Source organism: Orycteropus afer, unplaced genomic scaffold, assembly GCF_000298275.1.
Source record: "Orycteropus afer afer isolate SDZICR_OR568_19922 unplaced genomic scaffold, OryAfe1.0 scaffold00062, whole genome shotgun sequence".
Lineage (NCBI taxonomy): Eukaryota > Metazoa > Chordata > Mammalia > Tubulidentata > Orycteropodidae > Orycteropus > Orycteropus afer.
In genome coordinates, this window is record NW_006921649.1 from 6,602,052 (window position 1) to 6,614,822 (window position 12,771).

General features: G+C 34.9%; 1 protein-coding gene across 1 annotated transcript in view; it reads right to left on the reverse strand.

Annotated features, from left to right (window-relative positions):
* Positions 1 to 575: 575 nt before the first annotated feature.
* Positions 576 to 12,771, reverse strand: part of PANK3 (pantothenate kinase 3) — a 32,079-nt gene continuing 19,883 nt past the window's right edge. The window contains exons 5-8 of the mRNA XM_042780804.1: positions 12,677 to 12,767; positions 5,513 to 5,636; positions 2,629 to 2,754; positions 576 to 626 (exon numbers count right to left, since the gene is read on the reverse strand). Of these exons, the coding sequence (XP_042636738.1) occupies positions 576 to 626; positions 2,629 to 2,754; positions 5,513 to 5,636; positions 12,677 to 12,767 (392 nt within the window). The remainder of the gene's footprint in view (positions 627 to 2,628; positions 2,755 to 5,512; positions 5,637 to 12,676; positions 12,768 to 12,771) is intronic.

Here is a 12,771-nt window from a genome sequence, read left to right on the forward strand (position 1 = left end):
GTTAAAACTTCTCAGCAAAGATAACGTAAACATGCTTTTTTGAGGGAGGTATGTTAGAAAAACTGTAGTAATTAATGTTCCTCTAACATTTCTAAAATCACATAAAAATCATTTTGATTGCCTTTCAATAAATTTTGATCCTGGGTATATAGTATTGTCTGCTCATTAATAACCAAAACACACATAAAGTAATAACAAATATTCAGAATTCATTATTTTCATAAGTTAAACATTTCTGAGATTTGATGAGTTTGTGTTTGAGCATACAGTACTGCAATGCTGGCTACATAGAACAGAAAATCTTTTTGAAAGGAAGCTCAATAATCAAAGACTGTATTGCATTTAAGGATTTAACACTGGCTATATACAGAAGGGAAAGCACTCCAATTAGAAATACTTCACATTTCTGAGCTCTTTCACTATGGCAACATTCAGCAGCTTACTATTTTGATATTTAAAAAATCAACAGTAATATTGTTAACTCTTTATCCTTTGGTTCCCAGTGATAGACAATGCATAATGCTTCTGATTTGCAGTTCCTTTTACATGACATTAGCAGAGAGAAATGTGATGCTTTAGCTGAAATTTGGCAGTCCAAGAAGTGCACCAACTGCTCCAAAGTATCCCTCATGTTCTAGGAACAATGCAGTCCAAGAAGTGCACCAACTGCTCCAAAGTATCCCTGTAAAATTTTCAAACAACTGTTAATATAGTATAGCTTTAAAATTACCATACAAATTTAAGCTACTATTAAAAACATATTTATACATTATTTATTTGTTGAAGAGTATTTATCAGGAAACCTAATGTGTTAGCTATTCTAATTTTTTCCTCCCCTAAAATTGTATTCTTAATAATACACCTTTAAAATAAGCATTTCAGGTCAGTCTTTTAGACACTAAAGATTCCAGGGCTATTACAACACTTCTGATTCCCTCTCTCCTTTACTCAATAAGCAACAAATTAACATCTTTCGGCTCTGCATGACACATGCCTGGCATGCCATGTGGAACCACACATGAGCACAAATGAACTGTACAATGAAAGCAGTGACAATGAGACATAGTAGCTTACAGGGGTAGAACAAACACTGAACCTGTGTTATTAACTCTTGATAATATTCATTTGACTCTGGCTATAAACAAAATGATTGAAGTTCAGAAGAACACTCAAGCATTATTTGAACTACACAGGCAGTTCCCATTTTGTTTCTAAGTTTGTCTTTAAATTGAGTTTGCACCTAAGTTGGAATAGTTAGATATGGTTCACATTTAATGTCAAGTATCTGTCTTAGTATACACAATTATCTTTCTATGCATAAAAACATTAAAGAAATGCTTTCAGTATTATAAGTATTAAAACATTTTGAGCAGAATAATACAATACTCTGATTTGCATCACAAAGTAGCATCCATTTCTTATTACTAATCACTGTATGTACCTCCACCCAATATAATAGGCCTTATGAGAGTTGGTTTGTATCTGTGGGTCCTATGTAAGTAAGTAAGACATTCATATCCCAGGGATTGCTTGTAGCATGTTCTCAGATCACAGTTTAACTTAAAAATAAATAAATAAACAAACACCCATCAAACTCGCTGCTGTGCAGTTGATCTCGACTCTTAACGATCCCTCCTTGGGTTTCCGAGGTGGTATCACTATGGAAGTAGATTGCCCAACCTTCCTTCTGAGGAGTGGCTGGTGGGTTTGAACTGCCAGCCTTCTGGTAAGCTGTCAAATGCCTTAGGCACTACGCTACCAGAGGTCCTGGAGGTAGCAAATGACTTAAAAAAAAAAAAAAAAAAAAAAAAAAACCCACTACCAACCAAACTCACTGTTATCAAGTTGATTTCGACTCATAGCGACCCCCATTAGGTTTTTGAGGAGGTAAGTCTTTCTGGAAGTAGATTGCCTTATCTTCCTTCCATAAAGTGGCTAGTTGGTTTGAACTGCCAACCTTCTGGTTAGCATCAAATGTCTTAGGTACTGCACTACCATAGCTCCTTAGCATGTTGTTGTTGTTGTTGTTATGTGCCGTCGAGTCGGCCCCGACTCATAGCGACCCCTCCTTGGGTTTCCGAGGCAGTATCACTACGGAAGTAGGATTGCCCAACCTTACTTCCGAGGAGTGGCTGGTGGCTCCTTAGCATATGAATAGGAAAAGAAAAAAAAATCTGGAAGAAATTCTAAAATGTTAACATTTGTTATTTTGTAGGTGGAGGTAGGATTGTATGGAAGGAATAAGTATTTTCCTTGCTAAATTAATGTATTTTTATACTTTTCTGAGCTCAAATAATAAAAAACTAGAGAAACAAAAGAACAACAATTCAACAAAGCAAAACTGATATGTATCTAACTAAGTGCACAAATAGCCTCAGTATGAGAGGAGCTCACAGATATGATACTGTTTCCTATGTTAGAATTATTATGAAATTCTCATTGCCATGGGGTACCTGCCTACCATGTTATAGTAATATCATATCCCTTATCACAACTCCAATCAAAGTGACAGAGTCAATATGGTATTTAAGTAAACAACCTATTGTTTTATATTTTACTTATCAATATGGGGTAAGAAGCAATACAGCAAATTTTCATATAAAATTCACAAATATTTTCCTATCATACCTCATGTTCTAGGAACAATGCTTTCAGTTGACCTTTTGACCAATAATCCAGTGCATATGCCAAAAGTTTCATGGAGAGTGTATTTACACGTAAAAAGTTTCCAACAAAGACAACTCGATTTATTTTCTAAAAGAAAAGAAATAAAGTGACATATAAAAAGAATTAAATAAGATTTCACAATGTAATAATGAGGTTTGTAAAAGTTTTTATTTAAAAATGTTAACTACTATATTCCTAATATGTCTACCATTATTTCTGGTACGTAGCTCAATAATACTGAATATTTAAAAATCAGTTCTAAAAAGACCTTAGGCAACTGATTACAGGTTGAGACTTGTTCTTTAAAACAGCCAATAAATAATCCATTTAGCAAAGCAACTGGAAGATACATTATTGATAAGATCCAAAGAGTCAATCCGAGGAAAAGTAAAATGCATTTATGATGAAAGACTATAAACTTGACCAGTATAATGCAATGGCACATTCAGCAATGACACACAACTGTGGACTCTATAATAGAGAACTGGAGAACAATGACTCACAGGCTGCATGTGCATCCAACCTCAGGCTTACAGGCATTCTCTTGTGCCTAGCATGACCCACCAGGGCACTCTCTCAAAAGATTCCACACTCACTAATTTCATTTCCTAGCTGCCTCTATTAGGAAATCCTTAGAGAAGGGAACAAGTATATCAATCTCTAGAATACCTATTCCTACTGTAACAATAATATGACTTTTACGTTTATTAGTCTGGGTAAAGTAAGGACCTAATTACAATTTGCCAGTGAAAATCTAGACCTACAGAACTTAAAAAAAGGTACTAGATTATTGCCAAGTCAGAAGTAAAGTATTCCCAAACCTAAGTCAAAAGGCCTGCTGTGTGGTTCCAACAACCAATTTACTACACTATTAACAAAGGTAACAGACCAGGGAGGTACACACTCTCTATAACAATCAACCATGACAAATCAAAAAGGGAGCATTTGCCCAGGGATAAATCTCAGAAGATAGGAAGGGAAAGGAAAGGAAGAATGGAAATGGTAAATACAGAGAAGAAGTGGAAAGAGTATTGTTATTTTGTGGGGATCACAATCAATGTCCCCAAACAAAATGTCTATGAACTGTTGAATGGAAAACCAATTTGCTCCATAAACTTTCACCCAAATGACCAAAATAAATAAATAAATAAATAAATAAAGCAAAAAAGAAACTTAAGAGATAAAATTCTGAAGTAAAACATAAAATAATTCAGAGGATTCATTAGGGCCTCTGTACAGTTTGTCTTTCCCCAAATATCTGTGTATGTGCTGATTCCTTCACCTGGTTCAAATCTTTACCCAAAAGTCATATTCTCAACGAAGCCTTCCGTAACCACTCCATTTACTCTGCCATTCCCTGTCCTCCTCTCAATTCTTTTTATCCTACCTTGTTTTTTAAAGACAGCATTTATCATCTAATGACACACCACACAATTTACTCATTATATCACTAATAAAAGAATGATAAGTGCAACAAAGTCAGGGATCTTTGTTTTCTCCACTTGTAAATCCCAAGTGCATGAACAATTTCTGGAGTATCCAAACAAAAAACCAAACCCGTAAGCTGATTCTGACTCATAGTGACCATATAGGTCAGAGTAGAACTGCTCTACAGGGCTTCCAATGCAGTGATCTTTACAGAAGCAGAATACCACCTCTTTATCCAGTGAAGTGGTTGACTTCAAACTGCTGACTGTTCAGCTACCACTCAAGTGCTTAATCACTTTGTCACCTGGGCTCCTAGTACTCTATACTCATTCAATGAATTAATGGTTTCCTTCAAAAAGCAAACTTCTCAATTCATTTTAAGTATGTGATAATCACAAAAATTTTTATAAAGAGCCAGTATGTTTATATGAAGGTGTTGTTGTTGTTGTTATGTGCCATCGAGTCAGACCTGACTCACAGCGACCCCTCCTTGGGTTTCCGAGGCAGTATCACTACGGAAGTAGATTGCCCCATCTTACTTCCGAGGAGTGGCTGGTGGGTTTGAACTTCCAGCCTTTTGGTTAGCAGTCAAGTGCCTTAGGCACTATGCTACCAGAGCTCCCTATATGAAGGTAGAACTATATATTTTCTTCCAAATAAAAAATAACCCAATGTGGTACATATTACAATATGAGCGGTTTAGTTTTTTTTTTTTTTTTAAAGAAAACATCATTCAAATTTCTTGTGAAGAACAAGTCTCAATGCCTTCATAGCCCTGTACAATGCTGCTTGATCCATATGCAACAAGGCAGCACTGTAAAGAAGCCGAGGGCAGTAAGAAAAACTCCAAGTATTTCACTTATCAAATGCAAGATTAATGTCAAAATAAAAATAGATAAATAAATGATTTGTTGTTGTTATATGCCATCGAGTCGGACTGACTCATAGCAACCCCTCCTTGGGTTTCCGAGGCAGTATCATTATGGAAGTAGATTGCCCATCTTCCTTCCGAGGAGCAGCTGGTGGGTTTGAACTGCCAGCCTTCTGGTTAGCAGTCAAGTACCTTAGGCACTATGCTACCAGAGCTCCTAAATAAATGATTAGTCACCTCAAAATGTCATGTGCCTAAAAAGAAAGAATTCTCTTTCATCTCCTCAAGAGTTAAGGCTATTTCTGAAAAAGTTTCTGGATGAATATAAAACATAAATATCTAACTGTTCTATTTCCAATCTAAAGTAAGTTGTTGCATTTTCTTTAAAGGTAACACAATAATTGGAAATATATATATTTGCTAGTCATGGGATTTAATGAAGTGGTAGAGCTTACTCTTACAGACCTCCTTAAGGAACATGAAGTCTGATGGGATGTACATAAAACTCCAATTCACTTTTGTCATAATTAACTTTTTTTTTTTTACCTCATTAACAGCACACATCCGTGCCACAGAACCAATGTTGTTGGTGATAGTAACTAAAGTAGCTCTTGCCAGATCTTCTTTACTAACAGATTCTCGCTTGTCTTTATAAATCATATTCCCAAAACTGCAGAGAAATGAGAAACAGAAAAACAAAAGTCAAAACTACTGTTATCAAGCAATACTTCTATACATTTGCAAATGTGTTTATAATGCAGGATATTTTTCTAAAATTAGGACCAAAAGAGTAGAAACAAAGAAAAGTGAAATGAAAAGAAACAAAAATCTACACAGGAACAAGTATTTCCCTTTAAAGAATTAAGATGAAAATTAACTCTCAAAAATGGAACATAAAGAATCTTATAAAGAATCAAATATTACTGAAATATCTTCATTTCTGAACTTGATACAAAGCAATTAAATGAAAAGTCTATTTTCTCAGGAAGCCAAGCAAAATATACATCTTGGCTTGTTGGAAAAGCTTTAACATGAAGTTCATTTTTACTCAGTCACAACATTTATGACATACCAAACAATGTGCTGGGGACACCAAGAAAGTCCCTCAAGCAATGAATTAGTCTACCAAAACACTGTACGGTAGAAATAAAGTATAAGCCAAGTGTAACTCCAAATTTTCCATTTGCCATGCTAAAAAAAAAAAAATACAAAAGAAAAACCCATTAAAATTAATAATATATTTTATTTAAGCCAATATATTAATCAAAGAGCATCATTTCAACATGTGGCACTAACCAAATTCTAAGTGCTCAACAGCCACATGTAGCTAGAGGCTACTGCACTGGACAGCATGGGCCTAGAGGAAGAGAGAGAACAAAAGAAAAACAAACTATCAACAAAACAGAACAACAAACCTTCAACAGACTGAGAGACAGATCAAGGAAAATACTGACAAAATTAAGGAAAACACAGAAAAAACTCTAGAACAATTTAGGAAAACAAAACAAGAACAAATTGACAAAATAACCAAAAATTAGAAATGATTAAAAAACAACAAATAGAAATCCAGATGATTGACACTGACATTTCAGAAATAGGTAACACACTGAACAAGAAAAGGAGTAGAACTGAATCAACAGAAGACAAAATTAAAGAGACTGAAGACAAATACCTCAATACTACTTTGTTAAGTGATCAATCAAAAAGAAGATCAAAACAAAATGAAGAAAGCATAAGATTCATGTGGGATACCATCAAAAGGGATAACCTACATGTAATCAGAAATCTAGAAAAGGAAGAGATAAATAAAATCACAGAGAAAATTGAAGATTTGTTGGGAGGGAATTTCCCTAATATGATGAAAGATGAGAAGACAGTTATCCAAGAAGTTCAATAAACCTGAAACAGGATAGACCCCAACAGAAAATCACCAAGGCATATCATAATCAAACTCACCAAAACCAAAGTCAAAGAAGAATCTTGAAAACAGCACAGGAAAAATGAAAAGTTACCTACAAAGGGCAACCAGTAAGACTAAGTTCAGATTTCTCAGCAGAAACCACGCAGGTGAGAAGGCAATGGAATGATATATATAAAACCCTGAAAGAAAAAAAATTTCCAAACCAGAATTACAGACCCACCAAAATTGTCTCTCAAATATGAGGGTGAAATTAGGAGATTTCTAGAGAAGCAGAAATTAAGAGAATTTGTTAAAATCAGACCAACCTTACAAGAGAAGCTAAAGGAAGTCCTTTGGATAGAGAACTAACAACAGTAGACAACTGATGATTAACACACATGGTGATATACCCAGATACCAACCCAGTTATAGAAGTATCCAAAGCAAAGTCAGCTTACAAGACAGTGAAGACAGAACCAGAGACATTAATTGGTAAACTAACTACAAACCAAACAGAGGGAATAATTAGTGTAGTTACAGAACTTCTGAATGGTGAGGAAGTCAAGACTTTTAAACTTGGGAAGGAAATAGTAAATCACAGGGTAACCTCAAAGAAAAATAAACCTGTGCATCAAATTCAAAAAGAGGACAAGCACAAATATTTAGCATTCAGTAAAACAATAGCGATGAAGGAGATGTTAACATGACTTATAAACAAAATGAACTCAGCACAGAAAATTATATAGAACAAAGAAATCAGCAACACCATGAAAAAAAAGTAACAAATTGACATCAATACTTTCATACTTGTCAATAATTACAAAGAATGTCAACGGATTAAATGCACCACCACTCAAGAGATGGAGAGTTGCAGGATGGATAAGAAAACATAAGCCATCAATGTACTGTATACAAGACTCATCTTAAACACAAAGGCAAAAATAGACTAAAAATCAAAGGTTAGAAAAACATGTATCAAACAAATGGCAACCAAAAAAGGCAGGAGTGGCAATATTAATTTCTGATAAAATACTTTAAGACAAAAACAATCATCATTGACAAGGAAGAACATTATATAATAATTAAAGGATCAAATGAACAAGAGGACATAACCATAATAAATACCTACACACCCAATGAAAGAGCCCCAAAATGCATAAATTAGACTTTAACAGAATTGAAAAGATGACTCCACAGTAATAGTAAGAGACTTTAATATGCCACTTTCAATAAGAGATAGAACAACTGGAAAGAAACTCAACAAAGATGCAGAAGAACAACATGATCAACCAACTTGACCTTATAGACATCTACAGAGAACTTCACCCAACAAAAGCAAAATATATATTCCTTTCCAGAATACTCTGCAGGACAGTCCTTATACTTCAGGCCATAAAGGAAGCCTCAATAAATTTTAAAACACTGCAATACTGCAAAGCATCTTCTCAGATCACAATTTTATAAAATTCAAAATCAACACTAGGCAGACCAATGGAAAAAGAACAAATGCATGGAAAAAGAATAATACCATACTTAAAAAATGACTTCTATTGAAGAAGTAAAAAATGAAATTAAAAAAAAAAATTCCTTGACTCAAATGAGAATGAATACACAACATATCAAAATCTTCGGGACACAGCACAAGCAGTGATCAGAGGCCAATTTATTGCAATAGACACACACACTGAAAAGAAGAGCCAAAATTAACACCTTAAGTAATCTAACATCTCCAACAATTAGAAAAAGAACAGCAAGAAAAGCCTACAGTCACCAGAAGAAAGGAAATAATAAAGATTCGAGCAGAAATAAGTGAAACAGAAAACAGAAAGACAATAGGAAAAAATTAACAAGATTTGAAGTTGGTCTTTTGAAAAGATTTAATAAAATTGACAAACAACTGGCAAACTTTACAAAGTAATTGAAGGAGAAGATGCAAATAACATGAATTAATAATGAAATGGGTGACGTCATAACAGAACCAACAGAAATAAAAATAATAATAGTAGGATACTATGAAGAGCTGTATGTACTCCAACAAATTGGAAAATCTAGAAGAAATGGAAAAATTTCTAGAAACATAGAACTTACCTAAAATAACAGACTGAGGAAGAAAATTTGAACAGACCCGTAACAAAAGCAGCAATCGAACAGGTCATTAAAAATTACCATTAAAAAATATGTCTTGGCCCAGATGATTTCACTGGAAAATTCTACTCATCATTCAGAGAAGAGCTGACACCAATCCTACTCAATCTATTCTACAACATGGAAAATGATGGAATCCTCCCTAATTCATTTTATGAAGCAAGCATAACCCTGATACCAAAACCAGAAAAAAGACACCACTAGGAAGGAAAACTACAGACGAATATCCCTCATTAATGCAAAAGTCTTAAACAAAATCTTAACCAACAGACATCAACAACATATCAAAAAAATACCACATCACGACCAAGAGGGATTCATACCAAGGATGGTTCCACATTAGAAAAACAATGTAATCTGTCACATAAGTAAAAATGATGGAAAAGAATTACATGATTATTCAAAAGATGAAGAAAAGGTATTTGATAAAATTCAACACCCATTTCTGATCAAAATTCTCAGCAAAATAGGAACAGAAGGGACATTCCTCAACATAATAAAGGGCATCTGTGCAAACAAACAGCCAACATTATTCTCAATGGAGAGAGACGGAAACCATTTCCCTTGTGAACAGGAACCAGGCAAGGATGCCCTCTATCCCTACTTCTGGTCAACACTGTATTGGAAGTCCTAGCCAGGGCAATAAGGCAAGAAAGGGAAATCAAAGGCATCTAAACTAGTAAGAAAGAAGTAAAACTAGCCCTATTTGCAGATGATATGATCCTATACATAGAAAACTCAAGAGACTCAGCAAGAAAACTACTGGAACTTACTGAAAGATTCGGCATAGTAGCAGGATACAAGATCAACATACAAAAATCAGTTAGATTCCTCTACTCCAGCAAAGAAGTCTCTAAAAAGGAAATCAGTATCATTTACAGTAGCCACCAAACACATAAAATACTTAGGAATAAATCTTACCAGGAACACAAAAACACCTATACAAAGAAAACTATAAAACACCACTTCAAGAAACCGTAAGAGACCTACATAAATGGAAGAACATACCATGCTCATGGATATGAAGTTTGAACATTGTGAAAATGTCAATACTACCCAAAGCAATCTATACATTCAGTGCAATCCCAATCCAGATTCCATCAACATTCTTTAAAGACATGGAAAAACCAATTACTAATTTCATATGGAAAGGAAAAGAACCTCCGACATGCAAAGCACTACTGAAGAACAACAAAGTAGGAGGTCTCACACTGCCAGATCTCAAAACCTACTACACAGCCACATTTACCAAAACAGCATGGTACTGGTACAACAACAGACACAGACCAGTGGAACATAACTGAGAACTCAGAAATAGATCCATCGACCTATTGTCAGCTGATCTTTGACAAAGGGCCAAAATCTGTTCAATAGGGGAAGAGACAGTCTCTTTTACAAATGGTGCTAGCAAAACTGGATATCCATTTGTAGAAAAATGAAATAAGATCTGTATCTCACACCATAATAAAAACTAATTCCAGATGGATCAAAGACTTTTATGTGAAATCTAAAGCTATGAAGTTCATCAAAGAAAAAATAGGGGTAACCTTTGTTATTGTTATGTGCCAACGAGTTGGACCCGACTCATAGCGACCCCTCCTTGGGTTTCTGAGGCAGTATCACTACAGAAGTAGATTGCTCCATCTTCCTTCCAAGGAGTGGCTGGTGGGCTTGAACCACCAGTCTTCTGGTTAGCAGTCAAGTGCCTTAGGCACTATTTATGGCATAAACAGACTATCAAGCATAACCCAAGATGCACAAACAGAAGATAAACTAGATGAGTGTGACCTTTTAAAAACTAAATTCTTATGTGCATCAAATGATTTCTCCAAAAGAGTAAAAAGAGAACCTACTGAATGGGAAAAAATATTCAGCAATGACATATCAGACAAAGGACTTATCTCTAAAAGTCATAGAAAACTCCAATACCTCAACATCACAAAGACATAAACAATCCAATTAAAAAAATGGGCAGAAGACATGAATAGACTTCACCAAAGATATTCAGACAGCCAACAACACATGAAGAAATGTTCATTATCATTAGCCATTGGAGTGCTGCAAATCAAAACAACCCTGAGATACCATATCACCCTAGCACTAATAGCAAAGTTCAAGACAGAAAATAACAAATGCTGGTGAGGATGTGAGAGACTGGAACTCTCTCATACACTGTTGATGGGACTTTAAAATGATACAATCACAGTGTAAATTGGTATGGAGATTCCTTAAAAAGTTGGAAACAAATACCATTTGACTCAATAACCCTATTACTAGGTATATATCTTACAAGAAGAAAAAGGCAGGACACAGATAGATAGATATGCACACTCATGTTCACTGCAGCACTATTCACAATAGCAAAGAGATGGAAACAACCTAAGTGCCATCAATCAGGGAATGGATAAACAAACTGTGGTACATACACACAATGGAATACTATGCAATCCCAAAATGTAATGTAGAATCTACAAACCACCACATAATGTAGATAAACTTGGAAGACATTATGCTGAGTGAAGTCAGTCAATTACAGGACAAATATTGTGTTAGTCCACTACTGTAAAAACTCAAAGATTTATATATAGAAGGAAACTTTCCTCTTTGGTTATTAGGATTAGGAGGGTAGGGAGAATTTCTAGATAGGTTGAAAAAAAAAGGACACATGCACACATACACACACACCAAAGATTATTAGTGGTTACCAGGGGTAGGAGGGAGGGGGAAAGGGGAAGCTACAGTCTGGGAGGCACTGAGTTTATGCTTATGATGGTGAAATATTTTGGAAAAGGATAGCGATAATGGTGCCACAACATGAAAAACGTCATCAATGTCCCTGAGCTGTATGTGTGGAGGCTGTTATGCTGGTGAATGTCTTGTGTATGTTTTCACCGCAGTAAAAGTTTTTTTTTTTTTTAAGAACAACAAAGGAGGAAAAATAAAGCACAAAAGGTTCTTAACCTCACTGTAGACAAGACAAACACGAATGAAAATTACACTAAAATACTCTATCTCAGGTATTAGATAAGCAAACATCCCAAAGTTTGAGAGCATGGTGAAACAGGCATTCTCATCTACTGCTGGTGAGCATATAAAAAAACAAAAATTGCTAGAGGGCATATTTTCATAATGGCTATCAAAACAGCAAATATATTTACAATCCTACAGATAAACATCCATGTGTCCAAAGTAAGGTAATGTACAAGGTTATTCACTGATCATGGAATTGTATATGGCAAAATACAGTATACAACCCAAATGCTCATCCAACTATGACACATCCACACAAAGGAGTATCATGAAGCTGTTTGTTATTTTTTAAAAATCTATTTATAAATATGGAATGATTTCTAAGATACACTGGTTGTAAAGTACATGTAGTATGCTAGATAATGGTATATAACATATGCTGACTTTAAATAGGAACAATAAGGATATGGATTTGTAATTGCAAAGAGAAAACAATGAGAAGATATCCAAGAATGAATAAAAGTAGTTCCCTATAAGGTATAATCAGGGTGGACCGCTCAATGTATAGTTGATTTTTAAGCTTCATGAATATTAAAAACTACCTGTAACCCAAAAAGTCCTTTTACAATTGCCAAGATATATTGCTCTCCAAGAACTAAAGAAGCAATTTGACTGACAACATAAATGCTACTTACCTAGATGCTACAGCCCAACCTGGCAGACCAAATCTTTCATAATCTCCTCCATATATATCACGGACCAGCTTATCTGCGTGGGTGCTGTCACCTTT